Genomic DNA, 22219 nt, shown 5'->3' with positions numbered 1-22219 from the left:
TTATATTGTTTTACAATTAAACAATAAACAGTTCAAGAAAATTTGATCAACAGTACGCGTGCAGATTTTGTAAAAGGTGAAGGCCGCGATCAGTATTTATCGGCTGCATGATTATGCATTGCCATGATGTTTTGTACAGATTAAAACAATCCCGCATACTATTATTGTTACTATCGCATCGGTGTATTCAGAATTTAGGCATAGATAAATAAATCAATGACAGTATTTTTACTGTGCATTTTTCGGGTGCAAGATACATTTTGTATGTAATTTATCGTTTATTTTTTCCTTAAATTTTTTGGCGGATATGTGTAACAAAACAGTAAACAGAACACAGTAGGTCATGATGTTATGGTTTGTAGACTAAAACGTGTACATTTTATTCTAAGTTATGTATACCCTAACGTTCTACTTTACCTGTATAAACAATAGGATGATGTGCGACCGACAGTCGGAAACTAACAATAGGCTCTGATAACACTGTTACGGCTGATCGGTCACACTTGGTCAATCAGGCCGATGTCAGCAAATTTTACCTGAGAAAGCATGACGCCTTTGATGTTTGACACAAAAATAGAAATTTTGGTATAGTTTAGAAGGGAGGGACCACAAAATATATTCGACACAACCGCAGTGTTCGAATCATCCGTGTTTAATTTACTAAGATAAAGAAGGGAAAAAATCGGGACCGAACGAAACATTCGACTCATCCGATGTATTTGATTCAAGCGTGTTAGACACAAGTGAGTTTTACTGTACATGTAATCAGTGATCCAATGACCCTTCAGTTCCAGTTTTCCCAATACACTTATGTGGATATGCAATATTATAAAGATATAACATAGAGACAGGATTTTAGTGCAACATATTCTGAGTGTAATGACAATAGTTAGTATTAGATTTTAGTAAATAGGACCTTCAGTGTTTAGCACAAGATTTAAGGGAAATAGTAATGTGTAATGATTTTGTTATCACTGTGAGTTTGTGTCTATAAGACATTCCCATGTAGTAACCTTTATGTTTAATAACACTGTTTAGAAACAATCATTAATCTAGTTCAACCATTTCCATTTAAAACCATTAACCACATTTTAGTTAAAAAGTTTTTAAAAAATAATATGTAGTTACTTGTTTAGGGTTGAGCCATCTATATTTATTAACACATTTAATGATACAGTATCTTGTCTTACCAAGAAAGCCTTGTCTGAAAAATTATCTGAACCAAGAGAAAAAGATAAATAACAAGAATGTGATATAGTAATTGTATCTTTCCTACCCTTTTCTATAACCACCAAATTAAAATAAATTTCTGATATTGAATAAATAAGATCTGCACAAGGTTAGGTATAACACTTGTTTATTTTGTTACTGGATTAAATATGTTGATAAAATGCATGCCATTCGATAGTAGAAAGTAGATAGTGGTTCAATGTTTCATTTCTGTAGATTCACACATGTCTAACAAGTATCTTTCAGCTTGAGAAATCAAAATTTTTTAGAAATGTGTTGCAATAACATCTGGAAACAAATTGAGAACTGCAGAGGATGCCCCAAGTACCGTATATGACCTAATAAGGGCGCAGGGCGCGGGTAATTGACAGTGGGGGTGCCCTTATTAAGATTTGTTATTCTGAAGTTTTATGAAACAGACTATACCTTATAGCAGAATACCCAAGGCTGTGGAAGGTAAAATATTCCAGATGAAGATATTTATTCATTATCATATATTAAGCTTAAACACCACTTGAATATTCCTGTAAACTTGTAAACCATGCCATCTGTTCTTTAGACCAGAGAACATGTGTTCCACCATTTATGTTCAAATGGAACTCTTTTGTGTTCTATTTATAGACACAGGTGATTTCTCAGATCATATCAGACATCGTTTTCTTTGACCTAATAATTGATTTACAATGTCTTTTACTAGCTTTCTGTTCTGAACAACAGTTTGTTAATAACAACAATGAAGTCTTTTACTTTATCTTCAAATAAAGATTTGAAGTTACTTGTATACACGTGTGTTTAGTTTCGAGTGCACTTTGCACCGACATCTGTAGGAAGACAAAATTTGGTGAAAACTTGTGTTCCAGTGACTTAATTTGCTGAAGAAAATTGAACACATGAATTACTACTTTTGAACCCCATTTTAACACTAGGTCAAAGTTTTTTTCCTTGGAAAAAGGTAGGGGCACACTTATTAGGGCAGACGCCCTTATTAGGTCATATACAGTACATATAGATTTTGCTTGTTGCTTCATTCAGAAAAAAACTAAATCAAGATTGTTATTGATTGTAAGAGGACCAAGAATTTGAGAAGACCTAAATGTTTTAAGAACAGATATATACTATAAAAACAGAAGTTTATGGAGTGCCCTAATATGTTATGTCTATGTATTTAATATGTTATGTCTGTATTTATCAGTGTTGTAGTTTTGCACTTGTCAAAATAAAGTTATAAAGGAATGCTATTACAGAAGATATACATGTTGTAATGATGAAACCAACTTGTGTGTTGTAGGTGTGACGACGTTGACACGGCTGTAATGTGACCAAGTGTCCCCCGGGGACAGACTGACCACATCGTGAAGCCAGTAGCGTACACAAGATAGATATAAAGCCATGTGCAAAATGGCTGTACAGCTCCGATCATTGTGAGGGAGCATAAAGACAACAATGATTGCAGGCCGACAGAGCCAGATCATGGTTATACAGCCCATCGTGGTACACAGCTGGCCAGCTGTGACAAATTCAAAGGATATGATGGAGTTAACGACAAACCTGTGGACAATAAAAAACTGCCTATTGCAGAAAGTAAATTTTAACAGGAATCGGAGGCGACTTTTTGTAGGCAATAAAAAAAAAAGACTTAAAAAACTAAAAGAAAAAAAACTTTAAAAAAAGACCAAAAAAAAGACTTAAAAAAAATAATAAAAAAAGAAACCTATCTTGATGTGTTGATTTTTCTGTCGAGAAATATGAAATTTTAAGAGAAGAATGACCTGTCACTTAGTACATTGAAAGTCTTGTCTTGATGAGTTTTTGTCAGTTGTAATGAATAAATCCCATTTCCACACAGCAACTGCAAATTAGGGCTATATCAGTATAATGTATATCCTACAGGAGGACTCTGGAAATAAAGATAAATATGTACAAGAGTAAATGTGGCCAGTAATATAGCACTATTGCATTAAATATCTTTGGTTAGTTAGGGACAGCAAGTTCAGTGTTACACTTAACAGGTCATTCATTTTTGTACATTCTAGAAGAGGAAAGGTACTAATACAAAGAGAGATGATTTCAGTACGTATAGCGTACTTGATTCAAATTACATGACTTTTAATACAGGGCATACAGGTTTTGTACACAACAGATTTCAATAGATTGGTTACCGCTGTAGGAAGGAATTCAAATATAGGGAGAAATTCAAGCAGATCTTAAAATATGAAAAGTGACAAAAGATGTCGGCTTTAATTCACGAAATAACACATGCTGACCATCTGATGTCCATCTGATGTCGCATATGAAGTATGTATTGTATAACCAGTACAAATCACAACACTACAAATTATATATTTATTTTTTCAAAGGTACATGTTCCTATTGCATACAAAGTATGGTATATATAAATAAAAATATACATAAGTGTATATAGAGAGCTCAAAAATGCTTCTAAAGAAATGCTTAAAAAGAAAAAAAAACAAAAACATCTTCATTCAACATAATTAACAAAACACTTGGAATAAAAGATATGTTCAATTAGCTCCTCCTGAACTTGCAAACATTTTCAGAAATACATTGTACATCGCTGCTTATCACCGATTTATTCACGTTCCTTGCATCAGTATTTTTTGCCTATAAACCCAAAAACAGCATAAGTCTGAAATGTACAGTTCCTGCTTTCAGTAAACCTTTACCACAATACATAACCTCCTTTTGATATGTCTGAAATACACAATTCATGCTTTCAGTAAACCTTTACCACACTACCACAACCTCCTTTTGATATACATTGTATCTACATCACAGTAAGTCTGAAATACACAATTCATGCTCTGGAAATCTTATGGTATGGACAAAGTCACGAGGTAAATACTGTAATATAAACCAACTCTAATGTTTGTGAAGGTTTAAAAAGGCCCTATATTACCAGTACTTCTTGCTTCGTAATACATGCACAATGTTTATAACATCAGATGGAAATTCCTGAGTAACTAAAATTTAAACAATTGCATGCTTTACAAATATAACTATGCTATTCTTAAATTAATTGCCCTCAATATATTTCGTAATATATAAGTCTGATTTCCATGTAATCATTCATGCATTACAATATTGTGTCTGATCTTCATCTAAGCATTCAGGCATTACAATATTTTGGAAGAAAAGTTACAGGTAGCAACACATGGTGACAATAAAAAACAACAACAGATGTTGAATTCAATTCTTTAAACTGAAGTTAACAAAGGGAGATAATTTTGAAAACTTAAAATATGAAATTGCTTCTGCAAAAAAGCAGCTAAAGTTGTGCCTTATTGCGGTCTACCTTGAAGGCACTTACATAACCATGGCTACTGGAATCATGAACATGGATGGTATTGCTTATTACATTGCAAATACAAAAAATATACATATATAAAAAAAATATTGCTTCTTCAAAATGTGGGCAAAATTCAGCTGAACTAGTCCTTTTACTGGTAGGTTAAATTTATTGAGCCATTTGTTTGTTAAGCCACTACATATCGTGTTGGTACTGTTGTTTTTGAACTGAGTAAATATAAGCATTAAACTGTCTTTTGGTGTCTGGTCGATATAGATGCCAGAGCTTTGCAAACAAATGTCATATTGTGCACTAGCACAATATGACACGTTTGTTTGCAAAAAAGACAGTTTAATGCTTATTAGCTCACCTGGTCCAAAGGACCAAGGTGAGCTTATGCCATACCGTGGCGTCGGGCGTCCGTCCGTCCATCAACACAATTGACTTCTTCTTGTGAACCACTGATCAGAATTTAACCAAATTTGGTAGGAAGCATCCCTAGGTGGGTGGGATTCAAATTTATACATATGATGGGGCTGACCCCCCAGGGGCCTTAGGGGCAGGGGCCAAAAGGGGTCCATTTGGCAATATTGATATTAACGACTTCTTCTCTGGACCTAAGCAATGTATGACATTGATATTTAAGTGGTAGCATCACTAGGTGGCTGGGATTAAAATTTATACAAATGATGAAGCTGACCCTGCAGGGGCCTGAGGGCGGGGCCAAAAGGGGTCCATTTTGCAATATTGATATTAACAACTTCTTCTCTGGACCTAAGCAATGCATGACATTGGTATTTCTAGCAGTAGCATCCCTAGGTAGGTGGGATTAAAATTTATACATGATGGGGCTGAATCCCCTAGGGGCCTGAAGGGCGGGGCAAAAGGGATTAATTTGACTATATTGCTATAAAGGACTTATTGCATTTTTGAAACAATTAAGATCAAAAGATGAACACAATCCTGATGTAAAAATAAGCCCAGGGGTCTTTCCCCACCCCAAGGGACTTAATTGGTGTCTTTAAACACAATCATGTTGAATCTTGACTTCGTTTCTAGATTATATCTTTGAAGCAGTTGAGATCTTCAGCCCATAATCATACATTTACAATGTAGCATTGTTAGACATTAACAAATACATTTGTATAACATGAACATTATTTTTGTTTGCTCAAATAAACCAAGTGAGCAATACAGGCCCTCTGGGCCTCTTGTATTTACATTCTCGACATATTTTTTTGTTATTTTTGAAAATAAAAATTGAGTTAGCATAAAAAATGGTTATATTCAGCGACTTTGTCAATGGGGTTCGACAAATGGAACAGCCTATTTTTTCAAAATTCATTTGTCAGGTGCAGATTAGCAAACAAAAAAGTGCATTGAAATAATACGGGAAAAAAAACAGTCTGTTCCATTCTTTTAATTATTTGTGTAACAATATTGTATAAAATTTCTTTTTGATACTTTTTAATTAACATAGAAAAACGACGTAGTTCTAGGCTTTTTTTACATGATGATGAGGCATGATTGTTAACGTTAGTTACAAGTAGTTCCGGTAGGGTGAATATATTCATGCGCGGCATGGATTGATGTCACGTTTTGGGTGTCAATTATGCTGCACATAGACTGCAAATCCTTTTACTTAGTTTATATCTTGGCTTTGCCACTAAAATGTAAATATGTATAAGTAAACAGTGTCTTGAACTTGAACTGGAAGGAAATATTCCTATAGCTAGAGAGCTTTGATAATTTTACAATTTTTCAAGAACTTCATCAAAATTCCCCTGACAGGTGACCAAATCTATGCCACATGAACTTCTTAAAATGTTTTAAATGAATGAACTACTGGACTCTAAGAAAATTGCAGGATTGTTTTGGCCGTCAAATTTGACAGGAGTATGATGGTATGGCGCCATAAATTGACCCTGTAATGAAAGGTGAGAATTATAGCATGCCACCTTCTTGTAAGGTGATGCAAATCTTCTTTCATGGCATTCGAACGGCACTTATTGTTCTACCCCATGTTACTCTTCGTTACATAGATGTGAAACAATTGTACAAGGTCTGATTTAAGAAATATTACAGTGATGGTCAAGGGGAGAAAGTCGTGTAACTTCCAGTGATGGTCAAGGGGAGAAAGTCATGTACCTTCCAGTGATGGTCAAGGGGAGAAAGTCGTGTAACTTCCAGTGATGGTCAAGGGGAGAAAGTCGTGTAACTTCCAGTGATGGTCAAGGAGAAACTGTTTTTAGCTCACCGGTTTTTGGGATCAGTTTTTGGAAAGCTTCCAAGTCGAAAAGTATACACCTTACACCCTTCTAATTTGGTTTATACATTCATTAGAGGTCTAGGAGTGATGTTACGGCAAAATCATGCAGAAAGAATTTGTGATTTTTTCGCTTTTTACCATTTTGTGGACTTTGGCACCACAAAAGCCACTTTTAACAGATTTTGGGGTAAGTTTTGGAAAGCTTGTAAATCCACACCCTTTTTATTTGGTTTATATTTTCATTAGAGGTCTAGGAGTGATATTATGTAACATACAATTTCAAAATGAATACATAGTATGATTGCTGCCACCGGTGAGCTTTCGCAATCATTGATTTCACTTGTCTAACATCAAATGATGGTCATGTAATGTCCAGCTATGGTCAAAGACAAGTAATGTCCAGCTATGGTCAAAGACACACTGTCATGTAAGGTCAAGGAGAGATTGTCATGTAACATGCAGCTATTGTCAAGGAGAGACTTGTATAACTTTCAGTTATGGTCAAGGAGAGACTCGTGTGATGTCCAGCTATAGTAAAGGCGAAACATCTGTAACGTACAGCAAGGTCAAGGAGATTGCCATTGAACGTCCAGCTGTGGTCAAGGAGATACTGTGATATAACATCCAGCAGAGGTTGAAGAAAGACTTCTGTGATGTCCAGCAAATCCAAAAAAAGATTTGTCATGTTATGTCCAGCGAAGTTTTAAGGAGGGACTGTCGTAAAACGTCCAGCTATTTTTAAGGAGGGACTGTCGTATAACGACTTTACGTCCAGCAATTTTTAAGGAGGGACTTTTACAGTATATACATCCAGAAATAGGCAAGGAAAGTAACGTCCAGTGATGCTGGTTGCCATGAATCATTGATTCAACATTACACATACTATGCAGTTTCCACTTGCAAGTTTCTAGGGTCCACACCATCCTTTAAGATCTTCAGTGAGAAGTCCACAGTTTCGTAGCCCTGTGTAAGTCGACTAAGTGACACCACATCTATATGTTTATCCAGGTAAGACAGAAGAGTCGTCTCTGTTATTCCACCACTTGCCTCCACAATCAAGTTTGGGAACTTCTCCTTTAGCTGTTTGGCTGCAGAAGGTATGGCCTTCAATAATGAAATGGGAATATATGTAGGTATTATCAAGGTAAGGCTACTTAATTATGTACCATTAATGTAGATAGTTAAATAATACTGTGCGACAGGAAATGATTGTGTAATTGTATTCTGCAGTTTTGAGGTTTCATTAGTTTCATGCATGATACAAGATTTTGTAGATACTTCATAAAAAACAAACAATGATCCAGTATGCACACCAATACTTGAGCTATTAGGATACATGTATTATAAAAGAAAAAAATATATATATCAGGATGTATTATAAAAGGGAAAAAAATTATATATCAATACATACACCATTGATTATAAATCAAAGTTGTTATGTTGTGCTTACATCACTTCTCAAAATATGCATAAAATGGCACCCATGCTATAGAAATATGTATATCTTAAATTGGGGGGGGGGGGGGGCATGTCCAGAAAATATTATATATAATTGGTACATACAATAATAGAGGCAGAGCATGATAGTATTTCTTTGGGAGGCAATTGATTACTTTCTGCAATATTCACTTGATTTTTAAATTCAAATGTTGTAGAGATGGATGATCGTAATAGTTTAATGTATGTATCTTTTGGTCTATATCAAAATATACAATATAACAGATAATAATAGTTACTCTTTATCGGAGATGTAGCATCTTGAAACTTTCCTTTGAAAAAATTGTAAAAGTAACAAACAAAAAAGTTTTTTATTAGGGTTTCATCTAAACGTGGCTGCTAATCTTCCAGTTTCATGATAATTTTTTTACTACCAAATGAGAGCCTACCTCTGGAGAGAAGTTATCCAGCATCACAACATCACTTCCAGCCTCTGCAGCTTCTACTGCATCCTTGACTGATCGACACTCAACCTCCACTTTTGTGGAGAATCCCCCGACAACACGAGCATCACTCACAGCCTGAAAACAAAAGACAAATGTAATCTACCAAAACGGTATTACAAATTTGATTATGACCTTAGACATACCAATGGGTATATGTAGGCATTGGTAAATTTGCTTGTACGTTTACATAATATGTAGTAAACAAAGATTCAGGGGAAATAATCCTGTCAAAAATCTGCTTCTTTAATCCAGTCATTCCACTAACTGGCCATGGATCAGAGGTGGCTGGATTAATTGGAGTGGGGCTTGGTAGCTAATTCTGGTGGTTTGAAATTATATGTTTATGTATATATATATCCTTGATATCAAGAGATATTGGTATAAACCCAAAGACAACTGATATCTGACTAACAACACTACCTTTGGTCACTTTCTCATTTATACTTGATACCACATACTTACAGTATCCTACTCTCCCTCAAATACCCTTTGATTAACTATAACGGAACTGGACTGGGATGAACGGCGGCGACTAGGTAGCTCAATGGGTAGAGCATCCCTTATCGTAAACCTAAGCCACTGATAGCTGTACATACATGTTTCATCACTGGCATTGTAATTGTTAATTGTAACAGACTCAAACGATTGAATGCAATGATCATTCACACACCCATACTTGAACACGGGATCTTTAGACATATTCTGGAACTAATTGAGCAACTTGGCCGCCAGCAATCAAAGAGACCAAGTATCGCTACATTATCAATAAGCTAATTTGAACAAACTCTTGCTTGTGAATAACCTCTACCTTTGTTATGTTTCCTGCAGTCCATATATGGTTGTCTTTTAGCATTATCATTGAAGATAAGTCATACCGATGTGTAGACACTCCCCCAACTAGAAGAGAATATTTTTCCACTAGTCGAAAGCCAGGTGTTGTTTTCCGTGTTCCTGCGATTTCTCCAGACCATCCTGCAGTTTCTGCAATCTTACGCATTCGTCTTGCAGCACTGGCAATACCACTTGCTCTGGACAGGCAGTTGAGGGCCACTCTTTCTCCCAACAAGAGTTGTCTCACCTTGCCCGTTACAGTGGCCACTCTGCTTACCGGTTCCACATAGTCACCCTCCTGGCTGCTCCAGGTCACAGTGCAGTCAAGCTCCTTAAACAATGCATCAAAGAAAGGTTTACCAGCTAGGACCCCGGCACTTTTCACTAACAATACTGCAGTCTCCTCCTTCTCGCCAACCACAAATCCCCCATAGTCAAAATTAGGGGCGTCTTCCTTCAGCCACTCTCGAACCATGTGCTGTAGGGTTACCGGGTGGAGAATGTGGGCCAGGTTAGGTCTGTAGATTCCATTTAAAACGGAATCTGCAGCTGACATGGTACTTAACTATTTCAAAATCTCTAAATCACCATATAAGTAAAGGATGTAGGTCTATTATACAAGGACAGTTGTAGCAACCGCATGGAAAGTGATCAGAATGTTTACCAATTTCGGTTTTCGGAATGTTTCTAAACTGTTCACTCTTTTGCATTGAACCAATACATTTAACTGAATATGAAAAACTGCGAAACGAAATTTAATGTAAAAAATTTATTTCATACGCATATTAATAAGATTATCTTATCTAAATTAATATTCATGAAAATTGTTGAAAAATTTCGCCTGTTAAGCCGAAGTGTTTTAACCTGTTCCATTTAAGAGTCATTATGTTTCCACATAATGTTATACCTTATTTATCTATTATGTTAACAATACCTCATAATCTGCAGTAATGTAAAAAAAATCTGACTATTTAAGCCTATGCTCTCTATTTGACGTTTTATCATTTAAAGATTAAAATGAAACTGAAGCCTGTCAAAAGAAAACATAGGCCTAATTGCTAGGTCTTTGGTTTTGAGATGCCCCCTCAATTTCAACCGGAAGCAGGTCGAGTTTATTTCCTGAATAGTCACCATTTTGGATGGTGTGCGGCTGGTCGATGGAAACAGGAAGAAGGTAAGCCCTGGTAGGGACATTTAAACGGGACATGAAGAATTGTTGACAACGACTTATTTTGATTCCTTATGCTCCGTGTGTACATTTTGGATTTTCTTAGCCTGGAAGCATTGTTCGCTGTTGGAAACGAAAGTAGGTTTGAGAAGGCGGGGTCCTCTCTGAACTCGATCTCCTTTCGTAGCGGTCACTGTACGAGATAATGTATATTGTGTCATAGATGTCCATTGCCAGAAGACAGTGATACATACACCTCTGCATTACCATGTGTTGAAATCCTGGATATATATAAAATAGCAAGTTGGCGTACTTTATCTTCACAACTGACAAGTACCCTAACAGTGCTTGTAATTTAAAACTGAACAATAAATATAAACAACCCTTTTATTACTATCTAGCATAGAACACAAACATGTTTAGTTTTATGAAAAAAGATAAAGACCAGAAAGATAAAGAGAAAAGGGAGAAAGATGACAAAAAGAAAGAAAAGAAAGACAAAAAGGACAAGGAGAAGAAAGGTAAAGAAAGAGAGCCAATGACACAAGATGATTTGAAACGACTTGATGAGGTAAAGAAAGGTGTTTTCCGGAGATTTAGTGACCGAGATCGTTCAAGGAAATCTGGCAGTGTTAAGGGGGCAACTTCTCCTGATGGTGTGCCCAGAGATAGCAGTGACAGCAGTCTGAGCTCAGGACGGCCAAGTCCAGTACGAGAGATACCACCCAAGGATAGAAAATTTGACATTCGTGACTTAAATAAACCAGAGCGAGTACCAAGTAAAGGTGCAGCAGATAAACCTAAACCTTCACCAAAACCAAGGAGTATCTTAAAGCCCAAACATTCTGGGCCTATAGCAGAGGATATAGATAGCTCAATCATATTAAAAGAAAATACAAGATTGAATCAGCTGACAGCACATATCGTAAACAACGGCAATGAACAGACTTATGAAAATGTACCCGTTCAGGAACCACCTAAAGAACCAGAAAAGTCCTATAAATCCAAGCTAAGACTGCCTTCTATAATTCCTCCTCAGCCCCCGAGAATCCGGGAGCTAGTTCTTAAGAGACAGCCTGCTGGAGATTTCGGATTTACTCTCAGAAAGGCTGTGCTGGTAGATAAAGGAGGGGGTGACAACCAGGAAACGAGACACACCGTTATTTTCGCTGAGCCTGGGAGTGGTGTGCGTAACTTACAAACAGGACTTATCCCGGGAGACAAACTCATTGAGGTCAATGGCACTAATGTTGAAAACACTAGCCGAGAAGAAATTGTTGAGTTGATTAAATCATCGGATGAGTCTCTATCAGTCAAGGTACAGCCAATCCAGGAACTGATCGAGCTCAGTGTCCGTCCAGCGCCTGATGGTGGGACAATCGAGGTACAGGATGAAGTGATCAAAGGAGGGACACTGAAGAGAAGTGGCAGCTTTCGACATAAGAAAGGGGTGAGTACATTCTTAAAACCCTTCAGACGAGAACTTTCAACCAGGCCCTGAATTATCCTCGCTGTAAAGATGCCCAGGTTTTATTTACATGAGTCCATTTGATAGTTTTATGATTGAATTAATGCATAACATGTTGCCTTGGTGCTGCACGACCCTGTCCTAACAATACAGAATGACATCACAGTAACAATATTTGATCTGATGAGATCAATATCACGGTAAGATTACATTGAGCTACCTACGATACAAAACTATTGATTATGACGTGATGACCAGGTGTCACAAGCTGTCGACCAGGTATAGACACAGCCAGAGATATTCATATAAACAGTACTGCTAGGGTGTACCAAGTGATAAACATTGTAATAAATTAAATAATGTGTAACTAAATTGGTTAAAAGCTTTCAGGCTTACTGAGTTGACAAACAAATGGGATACTTATATCATTAAGAGTTACTTAGTAGGGCAGAGTTGTTGAATTTATGGTCAAGGCTTTTTCTGCTGGCATTCCCAATTGAAGTTATTTCATATTTAAGCGAAAATTCCCCAAATTTGCATTTTACTCCAGAAAAAAATCTTTCCCAATTCACCTATTTCCTTTCCAAAATGAGACAAAAAGGCCCCATCCAAACCAGTAAGAAAAAAGCCTTGATAGTACTATAGAACAACACTTGTCATGGATTTTTTTTCACATTATACAATATTAGGTACCATTTCTTCTTTCCTGAAGTTTAGAATAAGATTTATTTACAGTGAGAATCAACAAAAGGAACTAAACCAGTAAATGTTTGTTAACCAAAGTTTTGACTGACCATCGTATGAATAAAACAGGAAGTAGTTAAGAAGAGAAGCAAGCTATAACAGTTATTCATCAGTTGCCTGTTAATTGTCCATAGCATAAATACCAGGAAATAATGTTCTTATCACAACATTGATTTCTTGTCTAGATCTAATTTCCTTAATTCAGCCACCAAGACAGAGTATTTTGAAGTGATATATCACATAGAATGTGCATTAAGACCGTGATGTTAATGATTTATACTGGTCTTACCAGATTCTGTAGAATAGTTTTTACATTGATTAGTCACCTGTTGAATCTTTTATAATGAAATTACATCGCTTCTTCAAGAATTTGGAGCAGTTTACTGATTTTTTTTTTACTAATATGAGAAATATCTTGCATGAAATTTTCAAAGTTTTACAGTGTAACTCCATTGTACTGTGTTGAAGCAGTAAATTAGTAGGGTAGGATAAAATGTTGATGTAGGAACTAGAAGTTTATCAGTACACATGTACCTAACATATACTGTAGTTGATAAGGATTTACGATATACTACCACATAAAATCCTCTTTGTAATGGTTAAAGTTGTGGGTTATTTTGGGTGTGTGTTAGACGCCATGTTTATGATGTATCTGTAATATTTATATGACTGCTATATAAATAGACAGCATATCATTGAGCCTCCAGATCAAAACAGACACTGACATCAGAGTGATAAAAATAAAACTATTTATTGACTTGAATGTTAGATACCAGCCACAGGTTCACTGGGAGAGTTGATGATCAGATCAGGGAGTGAGGTTTGGTATATAAAGTCTGTTGAGTGTAATGACACTGGAAGTGGAATGGTATCCTATTGATATTTTATTTAGCTTTGTTGGTTATAACTAATTTTCTCTCTTGATATCAACTAGCAATGGGAATCGGATGAGATTTTTGTAATCCAATAATGAGAACAATTGGATGACCTCTTCCGATCAACTATCGATTATAATCAAATTTTGCTACCTGATTGTAAATTTTGTGAAAACTATTCTTAGGTTAAATACAACATTTATGTACTATTATTTCTGTTTGTTTTATCATAATCAAGAAGTAAAAGAACTGTTGATCCCAAAGTAATGCCAATCTTTCAAAGAACTTGTACCAGGATGATCATGCAAATTGTTGCCGTTTGGACAGTTCGGGTCAGTTGATATGCTTGAATGCTATATAGGGTAGGCTGCTATTAAAGTGTCTGCAAGGCCCCATCACATGATAAGTTATGAAGAAACCAAACGACTTAGAGCGATTCTAGAATATGGAAAAATTCAGGATGATTTTTAACTGTTAAATTAGTGTATTTTATGATTGATGTTGCTAGAATTATTACCAGTTAATTAATTTTGACTCATAATTGATGATCGGCCAACAAATGATAGCAACATCTAATTTTTTATATAAAGTGTTACAAATATTTGGTAAGGAAAGAAATTAGTCTTCCCTTTCCATAGATGAATTTGTAAATGTTACTGATTGTAACAAACTTATCATGTAGAGTGATTGTCTAAAGTTCTTTTAAAGTGACAGATTGTAACCAATTTTATTTATTACTCTTTATAAAGGACACTCATACAACTGAGCCATGGAGATTAAATGGATTCAGGTGACTGTTGAGACTTTATCCTCAATGAAAACATTCTTCAAATTGATATACACAATATAGGATATGTGTAAAAATCTGTTCAAACAGTGATCAGTGTTATAGGTATGTAGTAATGTTCAATGATTCATCTTATTGGATTTTGGCAATTTTCTGGTATCTGTTCCACAGAAACAATCGCTATCAAAGTCCTTCTATAATTCAGACATGGACATTTATTGCCAAATGATATTAGGTAGATACTGTTCCCACCCAGATTGCAATATATAGTCCTTTAAATACACATATATAGTATTTACTGTCCAAATATATGTGTCCCTATCTGGCTCATATCATCAGTGATAGTATTTTCACACTTTTATTATTTCAGCCCTAGGGAACCATCTCCAAACACGATCACCTATTAGTGGTGTGGTCATTATTGAATGACCACCCTATATAGTGATGTCGGCCTCGAGGGGTCAACACTGACAGAGCCATAAAGTGGTCTGGGGTCCTGTCATTACTTACACCTCTAGGTAACTCTGTACTTTAGACGTCTAGTGGATGGTTTCACTACCCAGTCAGCTATACCCAGAAACAGCTAGAACAAAATCTTACTCAGATATATATGGTATAACTGTGAGAATATTATCATTGAAGACCGACAGAATATGTTAATTAAACAAGGGGCTACTGATACAATTACACGGGGCAGTTACTTATTAAAGGGAGGTAACTATACATAACCAGAAGTTACCATAGCTATTAAATCATCATTGTCTGAAGAAACAAGAAGCTTTAATTCAAACCATCTTTAAGTTGCCATACAGTTTACATTGGAAATCACGATCAGAAAGATGCTATAATCATTTGAATGCTTAGGCACGTTGGAATGTTCCAAGTCAATCACTAGTTTTGGCTGTTGACCAGCTTGTTATGATTTTTTAGCAGTTTTCCTGGGAAATAGTCAAACACATTTAATTACTTTTACATGGAGAGTCAAGTAGCAAAAATAAAACAGTTTGACAGTGGACGTCAGTTGACCTGATAAGAGGGAAGTCATTCTTTCATTGTAGATAATATTACTTATTAAAGGGAGATAACTGATAAGATAGGATATTACACTGTTATTATGTACAGAAAGAAGCTATAACACTGTACACCATGTATTGTAACATGCACTGCGTCACCTTGCCAGCAGATAATTGTCTCAGGTTTGGCAGTTGAACTGTTGAGTGTAGCCTGAGGGTGCTGTAATAAACAGGGACATCAGGACAGTTACAATTGTTACAACATAAAAGCTGTATGTTTGTGTTGCCTACTCTACAATTTCTCTGTAAAATGACAGACCTCCTCCCACACTTAAAACAAAATTAGATAGATTTAATGAGCATTTTGAACTAAGTGTACCATAACCTCAAATGCACATCTGTGTGTGGATGTTAGTCATGGAGTGCCAGGGAGATCCTGGGTGATCTATTTATAGAACATTGGTGTCAAAACCAGATGGATCTAAATGTAGATCTCAACATGTCAGCAACTCACAGAAAAATACTGATTCTAGAAGATGTTCTGTCTTTTAGTTCATATCCTTGTTTTTGAAACATGTGCAAACAATTTATTTCTAAAAAAAAGTTTTAATTGAATAATTTGGTATACGTAATTTGTTGATCAATACCAGCCAAGAAGATCTATTAATTTCAATGGAGAATGGTGTACTGGCTAAAGATTGAGTCGAGGTTAGATCTGAATTGCTAAACCGCTGTTGAGGTTATCTATCATAGGGTTTGGTGGTGACTCATTCACAATTTGTTACATCCAATGAAGAATGGAGCATGCTCCATAGTTACAACATGCTCTGTCATCTCTAGTGTAAAAATAATAGCTACTTATTGTCATTTCAGCTAGATTTGGTTTGTTTTTGTTTAACGTCCTATTAACAGCCAGGGTCATTTAAGGACGTGCCAGGTTTTGGAGGTGGAGGAAAGCCGGAGTACCCGGAGAAAAACCACCGGCCTACGGTCAGTACCTGGCAACTGCCCCACGTAGGTTTCGAACTCGCAACCCAGAGGTGGAGGGCTAGTGTTAAAGTGTCGGGACACATTAACCACTCGGCCACCGCGGCCCCCATTTTTCAGCTAGAGGAGAGGGAGATAAATATATAGTCAGTGTGAAACTACAAAATAAATCACATACCAGAGATTAGATGAAGATGTAACATGCTAGAATTGTATCTCAGTATTTCAAAAATAAAGAATAGTAATAGTGGATCTCTGAAATTTTCACATACATGTAATAATACTAGTGGTAGGCGGATTGAAAATTAGTCAAGGGGAAAAAAATCAGATCATCGATGACAATTTTTCATGTTTTTTGTAATGTTACCGAACCAAAAAGTAGTTTATCTGATATTTCATTGGTTGTTTACAAGCCATTAATTAAGATTTAAATAAATCAACAAACGTTAAATGCTATGTTAGTGATCAGTACTACCGGTTACAATATTGATAACAAAGGCTATGACGTATAATAAATTTACTTGAGATGTACATACATTTTTTACAAAAGGGCAATTCTGTGCTAAATTTAGAAAACTTGATTATAATCGATAATTGCCAGTCAATTTCAAGTTTCCACTTATCAATTCTTAAAGTGAAACCGATTACCATCACTAAATGATACAGTGATGATAGGTAATTGTGTTTTGATAGCTGTTTGTGTCATATATGTGATTCCATGTATGAAACATATCGCAGCTGTTTGTGTCATATATGTGATTCCATGTATGAAACATATCGCAGCTGTTTGTGTCATATATGTGATTCCATGTATGAAACATATCGCAGCTGTTTGTGTCATATGTGATTCCATGTATGAAACCTATTGCCCTATATAATATTTAGAATGTTTGTGACATTCTGATTGAGAAAAATCATCAAACTATGTCGGTCATGTCATGCTTTGGAGCAATGTTGACACTTACTACAGATGGATATCTCCACCCTTCCAATTTTGCACTTAATTGACATGTTTCATCAGTTGTTTAGATGTTGTCCATTTGTACAACCTAGTAAACAATGGATACTACTTCACATATCAATGTTGCTTTGCCGAGATTCTGAATGCATTGCATCAATATGAAGACTGAATATTTTTTTTAAAGGGAAATCACCTTTAGTCAGAAATAAACGTTCCAAGTTAGAGGGAAACATGTCTGAAGGAGATATCTTATAGGAGGTTATTATTTGGTTGTGGTTCTGAATTGCAGTGCAATGTAAAAAACTGAAATAATATGTACATTTGAAAGTGTCCTGTATCATCAATCACACTATCATAACTATAGCTACACTAATTATAACGCCATCATCACTGCAAGGCTAACTGCCAGTAAGACTAATTAGCTATTAACAGCTGGCTGCCAATAGTCTATGCTAGACGAGAATGTTATACAGATGACTACAAGTCTTGGTCGAGACAGGTTCGCCTGAGATGACCCAGGTCACCTCGACCTGCCTGTCAACAGGAGATAAATTGCCAATATGCAGCGTTGCTAATGTGTACATATGGTTGACAAGCCATTATGACCTAAATTTTGTCATAGCTGTCGTCTGGCCAAGTAGACTGATTATCATGTGACTTAGACTTTTAATTATCATTCATAATTAACTTGTGTTCATACCTTAAGGTAGAATTTCTGTTGAGAAATCAGCTTGTATCAGAATCTATCATTTAAAGTGTCAATATTCTCTAACACCATAGGGCCCCTTCTCATAATAATCTATATGCCAAGCCTTTTGCAATTTAAAGTAAGCTTTTTTTTCATTCAATGAATGATGTAAGAGTTTTTCTCATTGGTGTGAACCTTTCCTCATTGGTGTCTATATACCGATAAGCGATTATCGGTGTAATCTGTTTCCTAAATAACTTAAATTGGATCAATTGCTGGAAAAACAGTCCGTTTTCTGTTCCCAGTATCCCTATGTCGAGTCCAATGTAAACACATGGAAATACATGATTGCAATTTGTTGAGATGATTCATGATCGCCGCTCCTTAACTCTATGTGCATATAAAGGTTTTCACATTTTGTGACACAAAGCGTTTTTAACATTTAAAACCTGGTTCAATCACTAAGCAATGAAATATTTCCCTGACATGCTCATGCTGTAGTATACAAAATTTCAATTTTTCTAAAATGTTACATAATTATGTGTGTAACATGAGTCATAACTTGAAATCTGCATTGGAACTCTTCATTCATCGGAGGAAAGAAACTAGAAACCTGTTGTAAATAGGCCTCTACAGTTCATGGGCAGGGTCACGTCAATGATAAAATAATGGATTAGATTTAAGTTTGAGGTTATAAATGACCACCAGAAAAAACAAGTTGGTAGATCAGCTGCTGATGGTCCCTTGGAATGTGGTCAGATCAGTATATAATGGTGTAAGAATCCTCCCCTCACCCTCTTCCCCATGTTTTCTTCCACAAGCTTATTATGTCACGGAATACTGACAATACATTGGTAACATAAATCATTTTGAATGAGAGGTTGCAAATGATGTTTTTCCATTAACAACCATATCTGTTGTTATGCTGTAAAAATGTTACTGATAACAATTTATAGTAACTAGAGGAAGCTGAATAAGGGACCTGAACTCCGGTTGGTACCGGACAATGAACCAGACCCCTAGATATCATCAACCTTATCACCTAACACTAGAATCTCCACACGTGTCTTATGGTTGATAAACCATACACCTTGAAACAGATAAATAAAGGGGAACAGATAAAACACTACATTCAATAGGGCATTTCCTTCCGACATTCCACAGATAGCCTCGTCAGTCCCTGTATACTAACTGTGGGATAACCTCATGTCCTCTATATAATGTTTGTAAATAAAGTCTTCCCAATATTATCTAGACCCTATTTGTAAACCTCTGTACTTATGTAGGGTGTAATGTTTGTTTTTGTTTTAATCCTTTTTGATAAAGAGGGGGAGGTATAGCAGTTTTAAGATTTGGTTTGTTTTTGTTTAACGTCCTATTAACAGCCAGGGTCATTTAAGGACGTGCCAGGATTTAGAGGTGGAGGAAAGCCGGAGTACCCGGAGAAAAACCACCGGCCTACGGTCAGTACCTGGCAACTGCCCCACATAGGTTTCGAACTCGCAACCCAGAGGTGGAGGGCTAGTGTTAAAGTGTCGGGACACCTTAACCACTCGGCCACCGCGGCAGTTTTAAGGAAACTGTTTTATGATTTTAAACAAAGCTTCAGGAATAAGTTAAACCTGTACTTTACTACTCATCCGTCTGTGTGACTGAAGAACCTATTACACATTTTGTCCATTTGATCCTATTGTAATTAGCTGATCCCAATTCAATAAATGATGAACTAACTGATTGAACCAGTAAAATTCTCACACATCCTGTCACCAACATTATTGTACCAGATGCTGGTCTGGATCTACTCTCAGAATACCCTTTGTCTCCTTCTTCCATAACTCACCAATACAAGGGTGTATACAGGTATACAAAAAAAATAATACTTTCCACTAACATGCTAGACAAAAATAAGGAAGGCAGGCGGGGAAATCTTACATTTTCCAGATAGTTTTTACTAAGGTTATAATTATAGACAAGGAATTTTGATTTTAATAGTCCTTCCTAGATATTTGCCAAAAAAAACTTCAGGGTTGGCACAAAAATATAGGATCAATAGGTTAGTGGAAACAGGCCTAATGTTGTATCCTATAGGATCGATAGGTTAGTGGAAACAGGCCTAATGTTGATCCTATAGGATCGATAGGTTAGTGGAAACAGGCCTAATGTTGTATCCTATAGGATGGATAGGTTAGTGGAAACAGGCCTAATGTTGTATCCTATAGTGTATGATGTCTACACATCCACTCCCTGAACCCTCCCCTACTCCTGCTTCCAAAACCACTGAGCCATGGGTCTCCCATCAGTCTCCATCAGGACTGCTGACAGGCCTCCATCATACGATCTGTATCAGTGTCAGCACCTGTTAATCTCATCAAACTGACAATATTTGCTGTACCCATGGTGATCAGACTGATAAAACAGTGTGTAAATCTTCTATAATGGTTGTCAATTTTGCCAATACATTGAAAACCAACTGTTGTAACATAAAGATATTTAATGGTAGGAAAAATGGACTTATCATACTTCATGTGTGTCATTTGGTTGATTGGAAGTTTGTGATATTTGTGATAGTCTATAGATGCCTGGAGTGTGAGATAAGTTTGTGATATTTGTGATAGTCTATAGATGTCTGGAGTGTGAGATAAGTTTGTGATATTTGTGATAGTCTATAGATACCTGGAGTGTGAGATAAGTTTGTGATATTTGTGATAGTCTATAGATGCCTGGAGTGTGAGATAAGTTCCCTTGTTTATAGTTTATGGGGGAGATCACATTGAAGTAGCAATCAACATCAGAGTTTACAGGTAGGATAGACACCAGCCGGTGCATTTATTGTCAGGGACAAGTTATATTTACCCAAAGCTACCAGTTAGAGCATCAGTGCCTACATTTGCTGGCTTTACTAGCCCCCTATAGCTAGCTACCAGTGACATGTGTTGCTTTAGCAGAACCTAATACCTAGTATGCTTGTTTTTTCAGATTTTTTACAGAAACTTCTAAATCATTATGTACATAACCATGATAACTGGAGTGTCTCATTTATGACCACTTATAAAATGTTCAATCTTTTTAAGATAGTTTAAAAGAAATTAATATGTCTACAAAATTGAAATGTATCTTTATTGAAAATCCCACGAATATGGAAATTTTCTTTTTTCTTTTCTTTCATGAACAAAAATGACAATTCATGAGATATGTAATGTCTACAAGTTAAACAAATGTAATTGACAGAGATCATTAATTTCAAAATGATTTAAATTAAACAAAAGTATACCAAAATAAACCAATGTCTAGCAATAAGTCCACCATACTTGTTTGCAGTTTGGTAGAAATACTAACATATGCTACATAGAATTTTCTCTCCTGCGACATAAGTCCACCTTACCTCAAGTTGGAGTGTTGACCCCCTAGTGTTTGTTTGTATACACATGTAACACATGATCAACTGCATTTATTTCAAAGCTTCTGTTCGGGATCGAACCAAGGACCTCTGGCTTATTAGTCTCACATTAAATGGATCAAGCTAAAGAGAAGTTCTCTCTAGCCGAGCACTATATTAAACTGGGACAAGTATTTACCAGGATCACAAAAGCATCATTCTTGTATTTCAAATATTCAACTTGATAACAAGAGCTGTTAATAGAAAATTGAAATATTTCATACAAACTTTTACTGGTATGTAAAGAGCACCTTATCGTTATCTGGTGGTAATCTTATGTGATATAGGGATAAAGCTAAGGGATTGGATTTATATACCCGTGATATACATCTCTACTTTCTGATTATGGCCCTGATCTGTTAAAACATGGGGTGGCCTTAATTCTAAGTAAAATATGTTGTTTGTCATGTTGAATTGTTAAGTTGTTTAGCGTCCTTGTCCGTAACTCTAAAGTTTCCTTAATTAACTTACCTAATTGTTGAAAGTTGTTTTCTTAATTTTTCAACTAAAAG

The 22219-nt window shown here is 36.0% G+C and overlaps 3 protein-coding genes across 11 annotated transcripts in view; 2 read left to right on the top strand and 1 right to left on the bottom strand.

Annotated features, from left to right (window-relative positions):
* Positions 1-2889, top strand: part of LOC117333248 (ataxin-2-like protein) — a 47368-nt gene extending 44479 nt beyond the window's left edge. For 4 of the 7 annotated variants that reach the window (XM_033892464.1, XM_033892460.1, XM_033892456.1 and 1 more), the window contains one exon: positions 2519-2889. In XM_033892464.1, the coding sequence (XP_033748355.1) occupies positions 2519-2544 (26 nt within the window). In that variant the 3' untranslated portion in view covers positions 2545-2889. The remainder of the gene's footprint in view (positions 1-2518) is intronic. The other 3 variants (XM_033892461.1, XM_033892463.1, XM_033892457.1) reach the window with 1 other exon arrangement.
* A 2889-nt stretch (positions 2890-5778) lies between these two features.
* On the bottom strand, positions 5779-10334 carry LOC117333247 (nicotinate-nucleotide pyrophosphorylase [carboxylating]-like). The gene is made up of 3 exons (XM_033892455.1): positions 9558-10334; positions 8693-8824; positions 5779-7910 (listed from the first exon to the last, which is right to left on the bottom strand). Exons 1-3 carry the CDS (start codon positions 10134-10136, stop codon positions 7689-7691), a joined length of 933 nt encoding a protein of 310 aa, XP_033748346.1. The 5' UTR covers positions 10137-10334; the 3' UTR covers positions 5779-7688.
* Positions 10335-10689: 355 nt separating this feature from the next.
* Positions 10690-22219, top strand: part of LOC117333246 (unconventional myosin-XVIIIa-like) — a 135720-nt gene continuing 124190 nt past the window's right edge. For all 3 annotated transcript variants that reach the window (XM_033892452.1, XM_033892450.1, XM_033892451.1), the window contains exon 1: positions 10690-12198. In XM_033892452.1, the coding sequence (XP_033748343.1) occupies positions 11164-12198 (1035 nt within the window). In that variant the 5' untranslated portion in view covers positions 10690-11163. The remainder of the gene's footprint in view (positions 12199-22219) is intronic.

Source organism: Pecten maximus, chromosome 8 (genome assembly GCF_902652985.1).
Source record: "Pecten maximus chromosome 8, xPecMax1.1, whole genome shotgun sequence".
Lineage (NCBI taxonomy): Eukaryota > Metazoa > Mollusca > Bivalvia > Pectinida > Pectinidae > Pecten > Pecten maximus.
The sequence above is the reverse complement of the archived record's forward strand: the minus strand, read 5'-3'. Positions and strand labels throughout refer to the sequence as shown.

Coding starts and splice junctions, on each gene's coding strand:
- LOC117333247 (XM_033892455.1), bottom strand. CDS start 10,136: ATGTCAGCTGCAGATTCCGTTTTAAATGGAATCTACAGACCTAACCTG. Junction 8,825..9,557: donor CTGCAGGAAACATAACAAAG/GTAGAGGTTATT, acceptor TTTTGTTTTCAG/GCTGTGAGTGATGCTCGTGT. Junction 7,911..8,692: donor TGGATAACTTCTCTCCAGAG/GTAGGCTCTCAT, acceptor TCATTATTGAAG/GCCATACCTTCTGCAGCCAA.